Source organism: Bradysia coprophila (genome assembly GCF_014529535.1).
Source record: "Bradysia coprophila strain Holo2 chromosome X unlocalized genomic scaffold, BU_Bcop_v1 contig_79, whole genome shotgun sequence".
NCBI classification, from domain to species: Eukaryota; Metazoa; Arthropoda; class Insecta; order Diptera; family Sciaridae; genus Bradysia; species Bradysia coprophila.
Genome location: NW_023503370.1, coordinates 586,646 through 606,689, shown reverse-complemented (window position 1 = coordinate 606,689; position 20,044 = coordinate 586,646). Strand labels below are relative to the sequence as shown.

At 34.5% G+C, this 20,044-nt stretch overlaps 1 protein-coding gene across 6 annotated transcripts; it reads left to right on the top strand.

Moving 5' to 3' along the window:
- The first annotated feature begins 3,092 nt into the window (after positions 1 to 3,092).
- Positions 3,093 to 19,079, top strand: LOC119070385 (monocarboxylate transporter 12). 6 transcript variants are annotated; one of them, XM_037174702.1, is made up of 9 exons: positions 5,486 to 5,628; positions 14,287 to 14,354; positions 14,449 to 14,637; positions 16,735 to 16,854; positions 16,922 to 17,077; positions 17,136 to 17,399; positions 17,466 to 17,857; positions 17,918 to 18,233; positions 18,297 to 19,079. In XM_037174702.1, the coding sequence occupies exons 3-9, from the start codon at positions 14,514 to 14,516 to the stop codon at positions 18,650 to 18,652; spliced, it is 1,728 nt and encodes a 575-aa protein (XP_037030597.1). In that variant the 5' UTR covers positions 5,486 to 5,628; positions 14,287 to 14,354; positions 14,449 to 14,513; the 3' UTR covers positions 18,653 to 19,079. The 6 variants fall into 6 exon arrangements, with proteins under 6 accessions (XP_037030594.1, XP_037030597.1, XP_037030593.1 ...); XM_037174701.1 differs by lacking the exon at positions 5,486 to 5,628 and adding an exon at positions 11,663 to 11,799; XM_037174703.1 differs by lacking the exon at positions 5,486 to 5,628 and adding an exon at positions 12,352 to 12,475.
- The last annotated feature ends 965 nt before the right edge of the window (positions 19,080 to 20,044 follow it).

Genomic DNA, 20,044 nt, shown 5'->3' with positions numbered 1-20,044 from the left:
TCGACATAGTGGAAAATGTGAATAGATCCGAAGATCTTAATGAACAAAACTTTGATCATGAGGAAAGACGTTAAAATTAATAAAATTAATGAGAATTCTGCTACAAGGGGAAACAGCATAATAAGTTAAAAGAAAGAAAGACTAAATCGAAAAATGCAAACACAAAAATAATCCCGAAAATGTGTGACAACTGGGGCATAAATCCACGGGCTGGACACTCTGTGAATAGCAGCATTTAAAAAATGAAGAATAGAATGAATAGTGTCAGGAGCTGGGGGCAATCCTTGAAATATTTTACTAAAAATAGGCAACACTTAATAATCCAAAGTAGGTATTTCGTCTATTATTCAATGTGCATCGATTACGACCTGCCCGAATTATAATCATTGAATAAAACATCAGCTTGTGGTGAAGAAACATCACCACTGACAATGTAGAAAATGGAAACATCACCATTGACAAAGTTGAAAATGGATAAATATATTTTGGTTAAATGAACATTCGTTTGACATAGGATCGATTTTGAGACAGATTTATTTTTAAACCGTTCACATTATTGAATTACAATTTCGTTGATACGAAGGTACACTTAACTATATGAGAGTCCTGATTACCTTTCGTGCCTTGTTATCAAAATTTTTTCATAGATATGTTTACATTACACTTTTGGTTATGTATATAAACCACTGATGCGGTCGGAAAGAAATTCAAAACGGTTGAAATGAAATTTAAAACGGTTATCATTCGGTAATCATTCTACATATAGTAACTTTGTCCCTAGATATACAAAATTGAACGTTTTTGTAAATAAGGGGAAACAAATAAATTCGGTATAGAACGTTCTGCTGGAACGTTATATACAATCTGCCACAATATTCTCGCAGTTACCAGACCTGCGCCGATCCAACCAAAAACTGGATATGGTACATTAACATTGAATATGCTACTTCTTTTCCAATTTAATTAATTAAAATCTGATTCCTTTTGTAAATAAAAAAAACTTTACAACGACTTGCATAGAGTCTACGACATGAAATTTTGATTATCTACCCAAAACCCGGTCAAATAAATCGACAAACATTTTAAATGCAAATTTAACCGATTTTTGCGATACAATTGGAAATTCCACGTCGTGGAATTTATGCTATTCGTTTCAAAGTTTTTTTTTTATAAATCAGAAAATAATTAATTTAATTGGAAAAGTAGTAGCGTTCAAAGTGTCTCACGCCCGTTGATTGATGATTAACTTTAAACTGTAAACCAGTACAGATTTCGGATGTGTCGCAATGTTTGTCTATGAATAGTTGCACCATGTACGACCTTTAGATTGTAAAAAATTCGTTTACAGCTTTGGACGCTTTTCTTCGCAATCAAATAGCTTTAAGCTTTTGTAAAAAAGCTACCTTATCGAAAGAATCGTTTTTTCCGCAACGCAAAAAAAAATCCTTGTCATTGAGATATGGAAAATAGTTGTAAGTATGGAACGTGAACGGATGTAGATATGATCAGACATGAGATTAATGTCTCATTGTTTTACAACAGCACAAACAGTAACCTACAAAATTTATAAATAGACACCAGGGTATAAGCACAAGTGTACATTGTGATAATGAAACTAACATCAACTTGGCTCGATTTCGACAGTTTAATCTTTTGGATACACCAAACACGTTGCACTTACTACAGCTCTGAAATGAGATATAGTTTTCAATTTAACTTAAGACTTTAAGCTTCCTGGCTGGTTCATGAAAACGTGAATATGAAATAACTTTGTCGTCTCCATGAAAAAGCTCTGAAGCTTTTCGGTCGTATATTAAACGGTAAACTTGTGTTACGTTATGTTTGTCTCTAGGCACTAGCTGGTACTCGAAATCTTTTAATGAAAATAAATAAACATTTTGCACGAGCTTTTGTGGCTTGTTAGTTTCAATTTGATTTATTTAATGAAATTGATTTTTTTTTCGTGGCATAAATTATGCGGATTAAAATAGAAAACAAAACCATCAACCGAACTGAATTTACCTGATTTATTGTTGTTTGTACAATTGTACGCTGACTGGAACAAATCAATTATTCGCTGTGCAGTATCGTATCAACAGCTTAAAGTATTTTCAGTAAAAAAATTTTATGAGGTCATACGTTTGCGCTCCATGTTACAAGACTAACTTTAGACACGTAAGCCATATTTCTCTTCTCATGGAACCTAAATGCCTATCATTGTGGCCGTCCTGAGGGTCATGTGATATCTTGAATGTATAATGTATGCTGCATGAGCCAAGCGCAGTTCAATTCACCACAATCATCGTGTTGTCCATCGGTTTCGAATCTAGTCGAATCATTTGGTCTAAGTTTATTTTGTGGACAGATAAATCCAGAGTCTATTACTGCTCGTACAAGCGACGCGAAAGAGGCCTAATCCAAACTTGGCTGAAATACAAAAGAAAAATTTGGATTAGGCGAGCAGTTACTCTTCATTTAATAACCATTTTGTTATATAAGTCTACATTAGCCAGACCTCACCGCATTATTTTGGTAACCGATAACAAACGATGACAATTTTCATTTAACTTTTTCCCTTGGTATAATCGACCAAGTCCTATGTTATTTTCCTTGTGGCACTTTGACTCTCGTTTTTGCTCATCTATACGGTGTATATAATAACTAAATGTTGTTTTACAACCGTACAACGAATTACAGAGAAAGTATGAATTTCAACCTTCAAATTCTCAACATATCCGCAGTTATTTGCGTAGCCCCCGAATGGGGTGCACGCGGTTGTAAGACATTCAGCTACAAAAAGGCGAGTGTGGACTAAATTTCAAATTAATTTTACTTTCACTATTGTCCTGGTTGTGAACGTCTATCTGTATAACTATAGAACACTCCAAAGCAGAGTTATTTAATTAAAAGAAATGGCAACTTGATTTGAGGTGAGGTATAGTCGTACTAATAAGTTGCACCAGTCGGTTTACTCAGGCAGTACAGCAGTGTGATTGTTTAAACATAATAAACGATTCATTGAACATGAACGGGACTGTTCAGCTGCAATGTGTCAATCGATTGGAAATTTTCTGATGTATCCCGCTTAGTGTTATGGCACTCGTCTGTAGCAGCTACACTGTAGCTTTTGTTGTTCGGAACGTGGAAATGTTTAAATACTAGAACGTAATTTATCGCCGTGTTCATCGGTTTTTATTGCCGATGAATTTAAGTGATTGGAAGTGATGTGTTTTGTTTGCAATTTTCTAACAACTTGTTTGAGTCTAACGACGAAAAGTGGATTGTAAATAACATTTCTCACGTGTTGATTTCTATCGCAGGCATTGTGTTCAATAACAAAATTCCAGAATTGATTAAATAGATAACTTCCGGTTCGACTTGGTATATACCGCAAAAAACGAACTCGTATAGTGTGACACTCGGTTGTGAGATAAGCCTTATCGCAGGTAGTACGAGAGTAAAATAAGACATAGTAAGTAAAGTGTCGATGATATGAAATTGTATTTCAATGGTGATAAGGGTCTACGCGACCTTATCATTTCTGCACGTGATTTTCTTTTTAAATTTACGGCGATGCAAAAAGGTGTTAGAAGCTTAGTGACTGGATTTGAGTTGTTATTTTGGTTTATTAATAGCGGGAAAATGGAAACATTTGTCTTTGGTCTCTGTGTTAATTTTTAACGAAATCGTACGTAAGATTACTGTACATAATGTGGTTATGCTCTTAGTGGTTTTGACCAAAAAACGTGACTCAATTTGGTAAATTGTTTGCAATCGTATTTTGTACTTAGTTTGATGATCGATTGCTCGAATAGTTTAAGCAACGAAGCCCATTAATGCATTATTGATTTATTGCGCCGTCCAAAGTTCTACAGTAAACATTGTAGGAGAATGGTTCCTCTGGTTAACAATTGAAATAGTGAATAGTTAACAAAATGTTTGAACATGTGAAGGGAGAAAACATAAGAGGATCCTGAAATGGCAAGCTAAGGTATAATCAGTTAGTTTCCACCTTATAGACTTTTCAACTTTCAACTTCCATCGTTTGAAGTTCGGAACAGGTCACATTCAACTGAAACTTGAACCGCTTCACCTGATTCGACCTGAAATAAACTATTTTAGCAGATCTGAATTACCGAATGTGCATATTCAGATCAAAGGGTAAAGACCGTGTCATATACTTAGACGTATCTGACGGTATGCTTGATCTGGTATACTTTCTATTAGAACACCTTCAGGTATCGGACTTGACAGATCACCTTCAGGTATCGGACCTGACAGATCACCTTCAGGTATCGGACCTGACAGATCACCTTCACGTATCTGACCTGACAGATCACCTTCAGATATCTGAACTGACATATCACCTTCAGATATCTGACCTGACAGATCACCTTCAGATATCTGAACTGACATATCACCTTCAGATATCTGACCTGACAGATCACCTTCACACATTTTCCTAATTTTTTCCGAATTTTCCTAGATTTTCAAAAAAAAAAGTTTTGCTTAGAAAAACATGGGCAAACCCGGAAAACTATAAAAAAAATCTACCTTAATTGACTAGCAATAAGTAGAAGTGTAAGCTGAACTAATTTAATACTTCCATTTATTTGACATCCTCTAATTTTGTAATTTTACATTGCGAAGTACATGTTGAAAGAAATGAAGTAAAAGATTTCGAATCAATGTTTCGAAAATTGTTAGATCAAAGAAAGTAGCATACGCGATAGTTATACTGCTGATATGCTTGAAAAATTTAGTTAAGATATGCCTATTAGTTTCATCTCACATCTCAACATGCACACCATAACAAGTACAAATGAAAGGTCAAACGTACCATACAGAACGACATTCACGATGCCGACCCAGATTTTCAGAGTAAGAGTATTATATCGTTCCTAGAAATAAATATCAAAAATCAACCAAAAACCTGGCATGCTCGTGCTCATGACCTATATTTAAAATCTCTCTAATCGATAAATTTTTTTTTCCTAGCAGCGATGCTACAGTAACAAAACTCCTTCGGTTTCGTATTTTCTTTATACGCTTTTCTGCTTTCATTCGGTTGATGTTTACCGAATGCGTACACTTGAGTCACATAAATAAAAATGTTTCGTCTGTTTCTCGAATTAATTCAATTTTTTTAAGAATGAACAATTTACGAGGTTTATTTGTCAAGTTTTTCTGCCCTGACACGAAAAGAAAATATTCAATTTGTGCACGGAGCTGATATAGTCGATCGAGATGTTGGGGCTATAGAGACGAATATCGTCTAACAATGAAACTAACATCCATTCATAAACTTGTTGCTCTCACGTGAAATCATCATAAATTTGAGGCATTGAGCGGAAAAACAATGAGCTTATAATTTTCAATGGTTGTGATGCTGCAAAAAAAAATATTTTTTTTACTTTGTTTTCCATTTTCTGTTCATTAAAATCGCTTATAACGTCGACCGTCAATGTATTTATTATTGCAAAGTTATCGTTTGTTTTATCATCAACTTGGTGTACATACTACTGATAGTCAGTTGTGTATTTGCAGTTGACTTTGGAACATTTCACAGTGTAATGTGAATCGTTTATTGTTTTTATTTGATGTGCTGCTTTGTGTTTAACAGTTTTTGTAAGTGTTTCTTCCATAACTTTACTTCAAAAAACAATATTTTGTTATCTTCGACTACAGGAGTATTTAGTTAGCCAAACGAAAAATTGGATTAGAATGAGCTTTGGTTTGGTGTAGAGTATAACTGAAAAATAAGTAAAATAAACAAACAAATTGTAGTCAAATTGCGGTAACAGTTTCGGTTTTATCAATGCAGTGACTCAGTGACCGCATGTCCATGTTGTTGTTTTATTTTTAAGAACTGTACAAAGCAGTGAGATCATCATTTTAAGATGACTAATACGGAAAATAAAAAGCTCATTGAAAGAAACCATAATGCGCCGAATGAGTGCCGCGCTTCTCAATTCGGACTACGTAATTCAAAGTGGGATGTCAGACATTCCAACACTTTCACTTGAGTGATATTTGTTTGATGGAAATTTTTATCAGTTTCTATGGATGGTATAGTTGTGACACTTCCTATAAAATGTTTTCATAGGATCTCCCGATATTTTTCTGAAGATTTTGATTTCGTCGCAAATTTTTCACTTTTATGGGAATCGATAATGGTTTTTAAATATCAAAAGGAAAATAATCTAAAAGGCAAACAAATAGGAATCGTTTTTTAATTTTCTGAATTTTCGGCAAGTCGTTTTCCTTCACTTATTTCCGCAGGGCTTAACAAGTAAAACACCGTCCATGCTAGTTCGGAAATTTTTGTTTTGACGAGTGGAAGGTTTGTGCCCGAGCCGAAGGCGATTACATGCTTTTGTTTTTCCTAGGACCGAAAGTGGCTCATTACACACCTAGGAAAAACAAGAAAAGCATGTAATAGTGCATTACGTTCTTGTTTGGAGATTTTTATTTTGCAGAGAGGGAGGTTTGTAGCCAGAGCCGAAGGCGGCACTATAATCCTTCGCGGCAAAACAACAATCTCCAAACAATTACGTAAGGTATTTTACTTACGAACATAGGCACTGCTACAAAATGGACAAAAGATTTATTGAGACAGTGTCAATCGATATATAGGTGTCCAATAATCGTGGTTGTCGTAAATTTGCATACATACGCCCATCTCCTCCCGTACATGCGGGACTGATTCTATTAGCTACGCATCGGTCAATCTTTTAGTTACATTTAATAGACTTGTTGTTTGTTGATTAAATATGAATATTGATTGAGTGAATGAAATGCTATTTTTAGACAGAAAACGATTTATCGACATCCATATCGCATTGATTGGGAAACTGTGTGCTGTGCACACTCAAAGCATTGTAAATATCCGGAAATTAAAATTCATCTAAAAATACTTATTAAAGGCAATTGTTATCGTTAGTTCATGATTTTGTTCTTTCTAAAAACTCATTTTGAGGGCACAAACGTGATGTGACTAAAATCGTCTCCGTTCAAGAAGCGTATATTGCTCGTAGCACGTGTCTAAATAGGTGTTTTGCGCACTCCATGTGTTGAAAAACTCACCTTCTGATCGGCACATGTTAAGAACAAAGCTGACGGAATCGAAATAACGTCACTATGACCATTGACTAATGCTCTCGTGTTAACGAGAGCATTGCTGTTACACATACCTCGACACATACCTCCAAAATGAATTTATACTCGATGAGGTGTTCGCTTCTAACTTTGTAAATTACAGTAAATCGTTTTCGCGCGACAGTAGATCTACTTGTCTGCTCTGTAAACATATTGGTGGTAAACATCTAACGTGATATATATATAGGAAAGTGAGTTTAAAGTACATAAACCTTTTTTACTTTGTAGTTCGCGTTGAAATAACTACAGGTGAAAATGAAAGATCATCTTTTCGTGTAATTTTCACGTAGCTACTCTATGGAAACGGTGAGGGTGACTGTCGGTGCACAGAAATAATCCTCTGTGAATGGTTGATGGATCCTATGTGAATTGTAGATGAATCATCTGTGAATGGTAGATGAATCGTCGGTGAAACTTATTTCCAGAACATTACGATACCGCTACTTTCTCATACGATTACAATTTACTACTGGCCTCGGCCTCGCCTCGGTTTAAATAAACTCCTCACGAAATCTGGCTTTTTAAATAATTTTCTTCCAATTCAATTTTTAAAAGGTTTACTGGGGATATATACAAGTGATTTACAACAATGATGAGTGCCTCTTCATTTTTACTGCAGACTTCAGAACCAAATTGTTGAGTCTGTCAGCAACAGAATGTTTTGTTTAATAAATTGATTGCGGAGAAATGTTTACCGAAATTATTGTGAGAATGATTGTGTTTATGAATTTTATTTTAATTGGAAACACTCCAATTAAAGAAAATTTAACAATGCCAGTATCTCGACTCATTCCGCCGCAGGGTCAACTGGTAAGATTTCAATTTAAATTTAAAACAAAAATTGAACAGCACAAATTCACAAGTAGAGTTATAGAGTTTCTCAGCAGTTACTTTTTTGAGTGGTCTTTCGATTGTTCTTGAGTAAAACGTTTTACATGCTTTTGTTTTCCCTATGGTCGAAAGTAGCTTATTACACACCTAGGGAAAACAGGTAATTTGGTTCAGGTTTCAAAGGCATGTAAAATCCGTTACACAACTCGGTATAAAAATGAAAAGTCTCGGTTTCGTGTGTTTATTGACATATGACATCGGCTTCGCCTCGGATCAACAAAATTCACATGAAAACTCTACTTTTCATCCATTTATCACTTGTTATGTAAATCACTATTGTTGCGATAAAAGCACGCCAACACAAATAGAATGTTAGTTCAGTGATTTTCCAGAAATTAGAGTAAATAAACAAAATGTAAGGAATTTATTAGGAAATTGAGTGTTCTCTTCATACCAACAAATGAAACAGTGCTCGAAGTATAACTTAATTAAATTTGCAACAAACATTTTCCCTATATACTCAACCCATATACGAAGACTACATGTTTCCGCTACGATAAACATTTCAGTCACTGTACTGTGATAAAAAAAAGCAGAAGAAGAAGCTGAGCACAACAAATGAAAAAGTCTTAATCAGATCTTTTGTGTTTATTTTACACTTTTACAGAAACAATTCCATTCTCTCGGGGTCGTTTTGTGCTGACGAGTCATTGTCTTATATGTGTAATCAAAGTTCAAGTGGAAAATATAAAATCATTTCACAAACAAATTCAATGAATATTCGATTCACGGTTGATTTGTTTCATCTTCTCGGAAATATGTGCTAGGACTTAATATATGTGTAGAATAGGTCCTACCATTGTTGGTTTTATGTTATTTAATGCTTATGCTGAGTTGATAAGTTTGCATCTTTCTTTCACGATCTATTCAATTGAGATGAAGCATGAACGCGCTGAATCTGAAAGGAAACCTTCGAGCGACGTTTTACTGTTGTTTAACTTTTCACATAAGGCAAACTAAACAACCTAGGCTTCACCACTTGGGTGGGTCAGGTCTCTTGACTGACTGAAAATTTTCAACATTTCCAGTCATAGTTTTCTAACCATTTTTAAATGAATTGGTATTTGTGCATGTCTTTTATTTTCACTGGTAAACTCTCCGTTTAGAAAACCGCAGCCATCTCGTGCTTTATTTTACTCAAATTTAATTCAATTTTTTGAATTTTTGAATTGAGTTAAAGGTTCAGCCAGCGATGTTTTACTCCTAATATTTTTCTTGCCTACCTCTTTAATAAATGAAACTCGTGCACTCGTTTAAATGTTCTATTTCATACGCCTTTTAAGCAAGCGAAAAATTCTTTAAGAATACAATTTCACGCGAAAATTGTCTTATATTACTCGAGTTATCGCAGTAACAAGCGTTACGGACGTTTCTTTATTTAACCTTTTTTTGCCAATGCAAAACATTTTCAAAAAATCATTTGAACTTAGCGTTACGGACGTTTCAGCTTAATTATTTTAGACATTCTGATGTGTCTGCATTCTACGGCCTCGAGTGAAAATTTATACATCAGGTGCCAAAAAAAGCATGTACCACTCTCCTAAACTTACTATTATATAGGAACAGGTTAGGTCATTCTACTACCCGACTTGGTCTCATTTTGAGGACTATATCTCTGCATAAACTTTTTTTCCGGATTGGTATGAACTAATCCCCGAAACCATAGCTGGAAGACTTGTTGCTGAGCCTCAAAAATTACCGTTCGCAGTATCTTCGGGAAAAAATTACACTCAACAAAAATAACTTAGAAACTTTTTGACCTTTCTTCTTGAACCCACAAATACAATCCATCTAATATTAAATTGAAACATATATAAACCTGCACCGTTTTGTTACGTCCAAACAAAAAAACATTCCCACTCAAGAATTAAACTAAAAATATCAAATGTAGAGATCCGCGGGTCGATTTAACTCAAGTGTCTGAAATGGGTACTTTATTATTTTTATCGGTGGTGTCGAATTAAGTTGTGGGCGGGCATTTAGAAAAGCTATTTTTAATCGACGTAAAATATTATTCTAAGCAAAAAATGGTTCCAGAGTTATGATTCGAAAATTCTCCAAGTATTTTTATAAATTAGTCTTCGGAACGTACCCATAAAAAAATACCAAATGATGGACCCATATTTCTGATTTTTAAAACATTCTTTGGACTGAAAATGTGTAGACTTATAGTTCAAACCAGTTTATATTTGTAGCGCATACAAATAACTTAAATTTAAAGCGTCTGAAAAAATGGGGTGCAGTGGGTGTTATATGACAAAATGAATTTAAAAAATCTGGGTACTTGGGAGACAAACAGTATAGAACAAATTTTTGTTTCGAATAACATCCTGCATCGAAATGCTTGAAATTGCCGGATTTGTAAATGCAGACTTTCGAGAAAAACAACAGTTTGATAAATTGTTGCAGTTTGAAAAACTTTCACGTGTTTCGAAATGTGATTAAATGTTGAAGCTTTATAAACTTTCAACGTTTTAGAGAGTACGCGACCATATAACCGTTTTAATTATTAATTAATAATTAGAATAGCAAAGTAGTAAAAATAACTTTACGTAAACACAAAGTGGACTTTAAAATGTGCTACAATATTAATAACAATTTTAATGTTGAAAGCGCTCTCGGGATTACTTTTTTTACTGTTAGTTTATCCATCTCCAAACCATGAGAAGCTTACAGTTTTTCGTGATTTCACAATGATAACGAAAAATTAAAAAAAAAACTAAATAAACGGATGACCAGCATCAAAAGAATTTAATATTTTTGTTGATCCGGAGCTCTATAATCCCTTATCCGGTTGAACGCATTTAATAATGAACTTTTTGTTTTCGGGATTAAAGACTTATGATTTTCCATTTTGCTATTTTTTGGCGAAGCGACAATTTTTTTTTTCTTTTGTATATAGCTGGTTGATGGTCACCCGATAAATTAAAATTGATAAAAGAAACATCCATCACAGCCCGTTTGGGGAATTTCGCTTGGAACATAACGGCGAGTTATAGAAGCAAAATTGTCTTTGATATTGTGCGGAATATAAATGAAAAATATCTGTTGGTGGTGCATGCTGTCTCTTGCGGAAGAAAGTTTAATATCATATTAGAAATTGCTATTGAAAGTTGTCTGTGTTGTTCCGCTTCTTAGTAAGTTAATCATTTCCACATACTTCCCTTGAATGAATAATACAAAATAGCTGCAGATGCAGCAGGTGCAGTATGTAGTAATGTAGTATTCATAAATCTTTTTTAATGGCAAAGCTTAAAAAACGAAAACCAAAACCCTGGCTGAAACCAAAATCCACTTTCCGCTTTCTCATAAAGTTTTTCAATTTCCCATCAAGTTAAGAAAAACTAGACTCGAAGTTATTAACTTGCCCATATTGAAATTGAGCCAGCTTTATATTTCCACTTACAAGATCGGTTGCACATTGCCAATTTTTATCGACAATAATATACACTACGATAAGTTTGAACATACATGGAAATATTGAAAGCAAAAATTATTATTATAAACACCCAGAACTAGATAGATAAAGATTTTGTAATCTTATCATGTCCACATATTATTCAGGTTTTAATACAAAGTCATAGATTTTTGGTTTACAGAATGAATATCAATAAATTTTTCCCTCTACATGGTCAGTTTTATCGCAGAATCGGTTGTGAACAGTTCGGAAATTGTTGCAATAGTGACCGATCTCACCGTATCCATTTATAACGTGTGCACAATTCTATTTTTGAATTTAGAACTATTTTGGTAAATCATTGGACAATTTTTTTTTTTTTAATTTAACAGTTTTGTGACAAGAAATAATTAAAAAAAAAGTTTTATCGGACATTGTAATGTAATCACGTTACTATATTATGATAACATATTGAAACGGAACAACTTCTTTGTTTAGAAGACAATCATCCCATATTAAATACTCATTCTCAACCAATTGTTTGTCTCGAGTTAAATAGAATTTAGATTACGCAATGCGAAATAACAACTTTTTCGAAATAGAAGATGAAATCAGAATGAATGAAATTATTTCAACTAAATTTTTTTCAATCACTCTACCTACATGCACTGTGTGCTAATGCATGAATATGTGCTAATTTCTACTGCTCACAAAAGGAATAACAAAATCTGTATTCAACAACGAAAAAGTGGAATTTTTTCGGTAAATATACAAAAAAGTGGAAACAATTTCGGTTCAAAACCGATCGAAACTTTCCAATTCAAATTCGTCAAATTACTGTCGCTGAGCGAAAAATCCCTGATTTCATCCCAATATTATTTGACTAAATAAATCATTCACCGTATAACCACCAAATGTATAGAACCCAATTTCAATATTCATCTTTCTACGATTAATTTTACTTTGAATCATTTCCAATTAATTTCAGGGACTTCTCGCTGTTTCTTTACAAGGGTTTCGCAATTAAAGGTAGTTGCGTATTATAGCTGAAATGTAACTTATATATTTACCATCTTCAATTATGACAATACGCCGTTTTAAACGAGTAATAGTTCTAACGCTAACGGTAATGGCATTTATAGGGTTTGTAGTTTGTAGTTTGTGGTGTTCAATTTGGTTTCACATTTAAACTGTAATGGGCAAATAGTTATCTAGGATATAAACAGTTATTACGGTTGACTATGGTAAATCAACCGACTTAATTGACAGGATATACCTCTTCGATTCATCGAACAACACTTTACTCGGAATTTGGTTATTTTATTTTCTTGGATTTTCTTCTTCATATATGATGTGACGCTTTGGATATTTGTTATTTACATAACAAGGCATACAAAGTTGAAAAGTAGAGTTTTCGAGGCGAAGCCGAGGTCAATAAACATACGAAAACGAGACTTTTCAACTTTTATTCCGAGTTACGTAATGGATTTTACATGCTTTTGAAACATAAACCAAATATCTTGTATTCCATAAGTGTATAATAAGCCATTTTCGACCCTAGGAAAACAAAATCATTTAAAAAAAATATTTCCACTCTTTCGCGATTCATACGAAAATGTTTGCAGACGAATCTATCTTACACTATTTACTGTACCTGTGGAACTTCTATGAGTCTTAAGTAATCCCAAGGGAAATATGTGAATTTAGATGAAGATTTCTCGCTGAATCGTCCATGTATTTGGACATGTTACCGTACTCATATCACACGACTTTTTAAGCCCATCCTTGCTGTGTACATAAGCTCTTGTACTTATACTCCTAATATCCACCCAGATAATATATCTACAGTGCAAGGTCTCAGCAAATTGCTATCTTAAAAATATTTTTCTTTTCATTTTCATAACGAATGAACGAAAAACCAGTCGTAGCGTCTGGAATGTTCTGAATTATATGAGTTAATGTCGTTGTCTTGTCTTCGGCGATAACATGATGAATAGGCCAGATCTACAACTGCGATTAAAAAATGAAATGTTTTGCATCGAAGACACACTTCATGTTCAGTACATTTTATCTCTGAGACAAATTTCTTTGTCGTGACAATAAATGAGTTATATCACAATTGATTCTACGTATAATGCACCGAACGGAACGCAATTGAAAAATTTGTTTGTTTTTATGTGCATCGAAACTGTGTCAAAGTTTTATTTTGAACTGTGACGTAGTTGAGTATAACTTTTGATATTGTGAAAACGTCAGAGTGTCCCCTATTTCGTTTTGATTTTTGTAGAGAGCATTTTCTACGACGCGGGCCGTTTATAGTCAGAGCTTTTAGATCATTAAAAAAAAGCTCGCGCTATGGATTTTCCACTGAAAAATTCAATTTCTTCAATGAATTAAAATAACATTAACAAACCATAGCCAGCACAATGGGCCCAAACAGAGGTCCCTGTGCGTGTTTCATCACAGTAATGGCTAGTTAAAAAATTAAAATAAAAACTTTCAAAAGTTTAAACCAAATCTTCGCTTAATCTAATATTTACGGAAGAGCCGATTATCTGAATCTGAATATAAAATCCGTCAGTAAATACCTACTATGCAATTTATATCCAAGCTTCCAACTTTTCTCTTTTTTCTCTTGTTCATATGTTCAATATGATTATTCCCAAAAAATTGCTCCAATTATGACAAAAAACGCACACACCCACCCACTTGCTAACTAAATTAGTTCAAACTTTATGACACATATTCATCCTGATTTAATGCAATAAACTGTAATCATATTTTAACCGTAATTGAATTTCAAAATTCTCTAATATTTTGCATAAATTTCTATGTTTCAGATTCGAAAAGGAGAGGTTTCATATTCGACAAAACAAACCCAATTTACCAAATTAACTTTTCCTAAATGGTAATAAATCAACGAATCTATCCGAACAGTTATTGCTTTTGTTTTACTAACATCAATAACGCGATCATAATCAAATAATTCAAATTTCGAAAAGAGATTTTGGAGGAAAATCTGATTTGAAAGGAAAATTTAAATTTTCTAACAAACACGTAAGACAGAATGACGCACGGACCTCCTGCTCGCCGAAAGACTGAAGATGGCGAAGAAGACGAATTACCACCACCACCAGATGGAGGATGGGGTTGGGTTGTCGTGTTCGGCTCATTTATGGTACACGTTATAAGTGAGTTGATGATTTTAAACACAAATTCATAGAGACAATTTCATGCACGCACCGCAGAACAATTATTTTATTAATAAGGACACACATGACTGACTTCATTTTCGATGATATATTTATTCATTCAAAAAAGCAAATGTTTTTTGATGTTTATCACAGAATATTTTAACGATGAAACAAACCGAATTTAAATGTTATCATTAATATGTCGTTGCCATGCACTCCGTTTTTAATCTCTTTTTTTTTAAATTGAAGTCGAAAATGATTTTGGTGAATGCAAATACCTTTGTACCAATTTACCGTCAATATAATGCATTCAATTAAGCCCCCGATTTAGGCTGTGAATTTAATTTATTAAAATTTGCAAATTAACCGATTCGTTTAATTAGTGTGTTTGGTATGTAAATGATAGCTTGTAGCGTCGATACCACTATGCTAATTGTAGCATTAAACCATTGTTAGGCAATTAGATGGATCGAAAAAATAAATCATTTCACCGCTGAAACTTTCACTAAATTCCATGATTACTGAACGATTGTAGCACCTGATCTCATTGATATCAGTTCTTCCACTCCTGGAAATCCTCAATTCGATTTATAGCAAGACTTTTGGAACATAATAGATTTTATACTTCTGTCTCTGTGTGGTAAAAGACTAACATTGTGCGTCAGGTCGGACAGTGAGTTTGAGTTTATCTTTGTATCACAATCACCAGCTCGTCAAAATAAACATTTGGACACAGATTCCAGCAAGATATACGCATTACGATTAAGAACATTATGAAGCTATCCATATGACCTGTCACGTGACTAACAAAACTTCAAACTCAAATAGCTCCAAATCAATTAGACTTCTCTCAGAGGAAGAGCATCTTAGATCCTTCACTTCTGAATTCGTTAACCTATTACAGAAGGCTGTCATCTGTTATCGACAACGACAGCAATAATAAACTACAAACTCTGCCAAATGAGGTCTTATATAGAAAAAACCGTGTTCAAAACAAATGAAGTAAAAGATTTCTGAAATAAATCTCTGAAAATCTTCGATCAAATGAAGTAATCGATCAGATATTAAAACTGTTAATATGCTTGCCGTCTGTGACAGGTTAACTAGCAGGTCAGTAAATGAGTTAAAGTTCAAGGAATGTTGGTGTAAAAAGGTCCTTTAGATTTTGAACTATTTCAAAACGAAATTTTGTTCATCACTGGAAAGGTCATGGTTCAACCACGGCAGAGTAAAATAAACCAGGCAGTGATGGCTCATTTTCGAAACGTCAAATAACACCGACATAAATTGAATAATTTTATTCGCAAAAAAAAGGCTTTTCTCTGCCGTGTGTTCAACATAATGGAAACTGATCAGACAGAAGTCATCTAAATTGTGAAAAATGATTGTTGAGCGATTTCTCCTCTGTCTTGTTGTTAGTAGGATATTTCTTAGTGCAAAATCTCCCCGGTTAGAACTTATTAGCGCAAGATTTTCTAGGTGAGATGTTATTAACGCAAAATTTTGCAGGTGTGGACGTCTGATTTTCGGTTTTTTGCTAAAAATCACAAACCAAAATTGTTCCATTTAACACGTTTAATTGTCTAAATTGAATTTTCTAATTAGCAGTGTGATGCATTGCAATAACATGACGCAATTTCACGTAATGCCAAAGTTAATTGTTGATAATTTCGGCCACTGTAACAAAAAACAAGTTCAACAACTTCAAAATAAACTACTTCAACGATAAAGATTGTCACCGCTAATCTATTCTCTTGGAATTCTCACGATACGTAAACACAAACGTATGCTCCCATTACAGACAGACATATTGTATTGGACTTGTGGACCTATTGTGATGATTTCCCATGACATATTCTCAATAAAATGTTAGTCAATTTTCCTCCCAAGCAACATCTGCAATTTTTTCCCCCGAATTTAGTCACCTGAACATACAATCTAATCACTAAATCGTAACAATCGACCTTCGTTAATATCGAATATTTCACGTGCGCAATCATTAACACATCGTTGTACGTACAGTCAATTTTGTTGTACTACAAATTGTTTTATTTGAAAGATAATGAAGTGAATTTAATGAACGTTAATTTGCAGCTGATGGCTTAACATATTCTTTTGGCATCTTTTACAATGAATTTCTGAGTTATTTTAACGAGGGCAGAGGATACACGGCATGGATAATTTCGCTACTCGTTGGAATAACATTATGCTCAGGTAGAATAAATTATTTTGTTGTGCTGAGTGTGATGGCCAGTGAATTTTGACGTCCATTTCTTTGAAGGTCCTATATCGTCGGCATTTGTCAATAAATTCGGATGCCGTATTGTGACAATAGTTGGGGCAATACTTGCCGGAGTATGCATTATAGCGAGCTCCTTCGCTCAAAATGTATTAACATTAATTTTTACAATTGGAATCGGAACCGGGTTCGGACTAGGTATTATTTTGATCGACAAAGCAACTGGCTCCAGAAACTTAATGTTCCATTTATCTAGGATTGATTTATTTGCCGGCTATCGTGAGCGTCACCATGTACTTTGAGAAGTATCGATCACTAGCAACTGGCATTGCAGTTTGTGGTGCTGGATTCGGAACCTTTATTTTTGCACCGCTAACTGAAACTTTAATTTCGAGCTATTCATGGCGTCACGCGATGTTAATCATTGCTGGTATCGTGTTTACGTGCATTTTGTTCGGTGCATTGTTCCGGCCATTGAAACCCGTTCCGAAAAATGACAATAATATAAATTCAGAGATGCGTAAGTAACTTCTAGTTGCACATACTGGCAACCACGTTACAAATCTAAACGTTTCTTCCCGCACAGTTCCGATAAATAGCAATAACAATAGTCAGCATGCCAGGAAAACTAGCACTGATATAGCAAATGGTAAAATGGATCCATCGAAAATGGATGCAATAACTCGATCGCAGAGTTACGGTCACGGTATGGCAAAGCATGGATATACAAGCGTACCGAGTCAGAATTTAGAAGTACCGCCAAGTATGCAGACAACACTGAGCCAACCGTTCTTACATAATGAGAATGATGACGGTCACCATTCGTTTGCGCACAAAAGATCGATGAGTCGGACATTCTCTCGGCCCGACATTCTGTATCAGGGCTCACTGCATAATATACCTCATTACCGATCGCATGGCGATTTAAGCGTCGGCATGGACAAATACGGATCGTTAAGACACGTGAATGAACCTGATGTACGATCGGAATGATCGGATTTTTGTTGTGTACCACAATGAATCGTTTTTCTATTGCAGGAACTGGCAGAGCAGTGTTGTCCGGGTGAAGCAGGTGTAATCTGCGAAATGCTCAATCTGCATCTGTTCACCGATCCAATATTTGTGATTTTCACCGTTTCCAATTTTTGCACTAGCATCGGCTTCAACGTTCCCTTCGTATACCTTGCCGCACAGGCTGAAGAGCTTGGAATCAGCAAGGAAAAGGCAAGTTATTTGCTGTCTATAATTGGCATTGCCAACACAGTTGGACGTATTGTTCTCGGATTTTTGGCTGACAAAAGTTGGGTGAATCGATTGTACGTTTACAATACTTGTTTGACCGTCTGTGGCCTAGGTAAGGACTCTAACAACCAGCCATTTATGGAACACACGAATAACCGTAAATTTATTGTTCCAGTAACCGTTCTGTCAATATATTGCACAGACTTTACATCGTTGGCCATTTATTCGGCCGTATTCGGATTCACAATTGGTGCCTACGTCGGACTGACATCGGTCATTTTAGTAGATCTTTTAGGCTTAGATCATCTGACGAATGCATTCGGTTTGCTGTTATTATTCCAAGGAATTGCGTCATTGGTGGGACCACCGGTTGCGGGTACGTTATTCGATAAATTCGGATCGTACTCACCGGGTTTTGTGTTGGCTGGCGTTATGATTACAGCGAGTGGGGCTATGCTGTTCGCTATACCATGCATGCGTAGATATATTAGCAACAGAACGGTGGTGGACACACAACCAGTGTCGGCTTAAGTGTTACAAATTGAGGATGATGCATATGATAGATAGTGTAAGAGTTTGTGTTGTATCGTGAAATTGTTCTATACTTTTAGTGTTGTTACATAATATAGTTAAAGTCGTAAGTCTAGTTGCGTACATACAAAAAATGCAAAGTTCACTAATTTTTCACAAAACAACAGCGGTGACAAATTAAGTTACGAAATGAACAAAAATTCGACCTCCGTTTAATGTGATTTATATATTAATTCATTTATCGTCTGTAGAAACTAACCCAACACACGTGATGTAAATTATCGTATATCTAGCTAATTCGGACAACAATAATTGTACATACATATCTACAGGTATTATGTAGGTCTAAGTAGTCGTAAGTATCGCCTTAAATTTAAGAGATTTGCTATCACAATTCTTTGATAATAAAAACAAATTTTTCCAATTCACCAACGATTTTCAATTTTTATTCCCTTGACTGAAAGTCAGGGTCTTACGCAGATAACAGATCACTCGAAAATGTGTGTCAGAAAATGTTCGCTATGATTGAATGTGAGTGAATGTATGCGGGGGAAAAACATAAATTTATGAAAATGTTTGTCGCACACTTTGTCAATTACTTTACAACAAGATGATAACTTGACGATAACGCAACAGATTTAAAAAAAAAATCGTTTATTAGTTAAGACGAATCTACACATGGCTAAATTGTTGTCTACATTCGAGCACAAAATTACTATTATTTTGATGATAATTTTGAACTCGCATCACGGCAGAGTAAAAGTTACTTTTGGAAAAAGTACAACCATCGTTTGGTGTTAAAATGTGTTAGCTTCCAGTAAAAAATTGAAATCTTAGCGGTGATGTTACCTATGCAGAGAAAACTCAATATTTCATGAAAATTGACACAAACTTTGAGTTTTCTTGGTCTACACTTTAAAATATGTTATTTGAATGAGACTAAAAGGTCCCTATTCATTCTAATTGGATTCTTACTAAGATTCTAATAAGTGGGATAGCATCGGGATGGCAAGTTTATTTTTCAATGATTTGAATAATTTTCAATGGTTTTCTTGGTAAATCTTCTTTTTATTGAAATATGAAACTTTTTTCTGAAAATCGTACACTATCTATTGGTACTTTATAAAGGTAAAGAGATCTAAGATATTTGTAAAGGGTGAGGCGGGCAAAGAAAATCAATCGAGTATAATTTCCCATTTAAATTCCTGAGGTTAAGTTCGAAGAGTGACTACAACGGACCACATTGATTGCAAAATTATTCTCAACCCAATATTTGTCTCGTCTCTTGATGGCACGATAGCTTGAGTAAATGTCAACGGATTCTCAAAAATGGAATTGCTCTTTCTTTAATTGTTACAAAGAGCAATTCCTTTAAGTATTCATTTATTTATT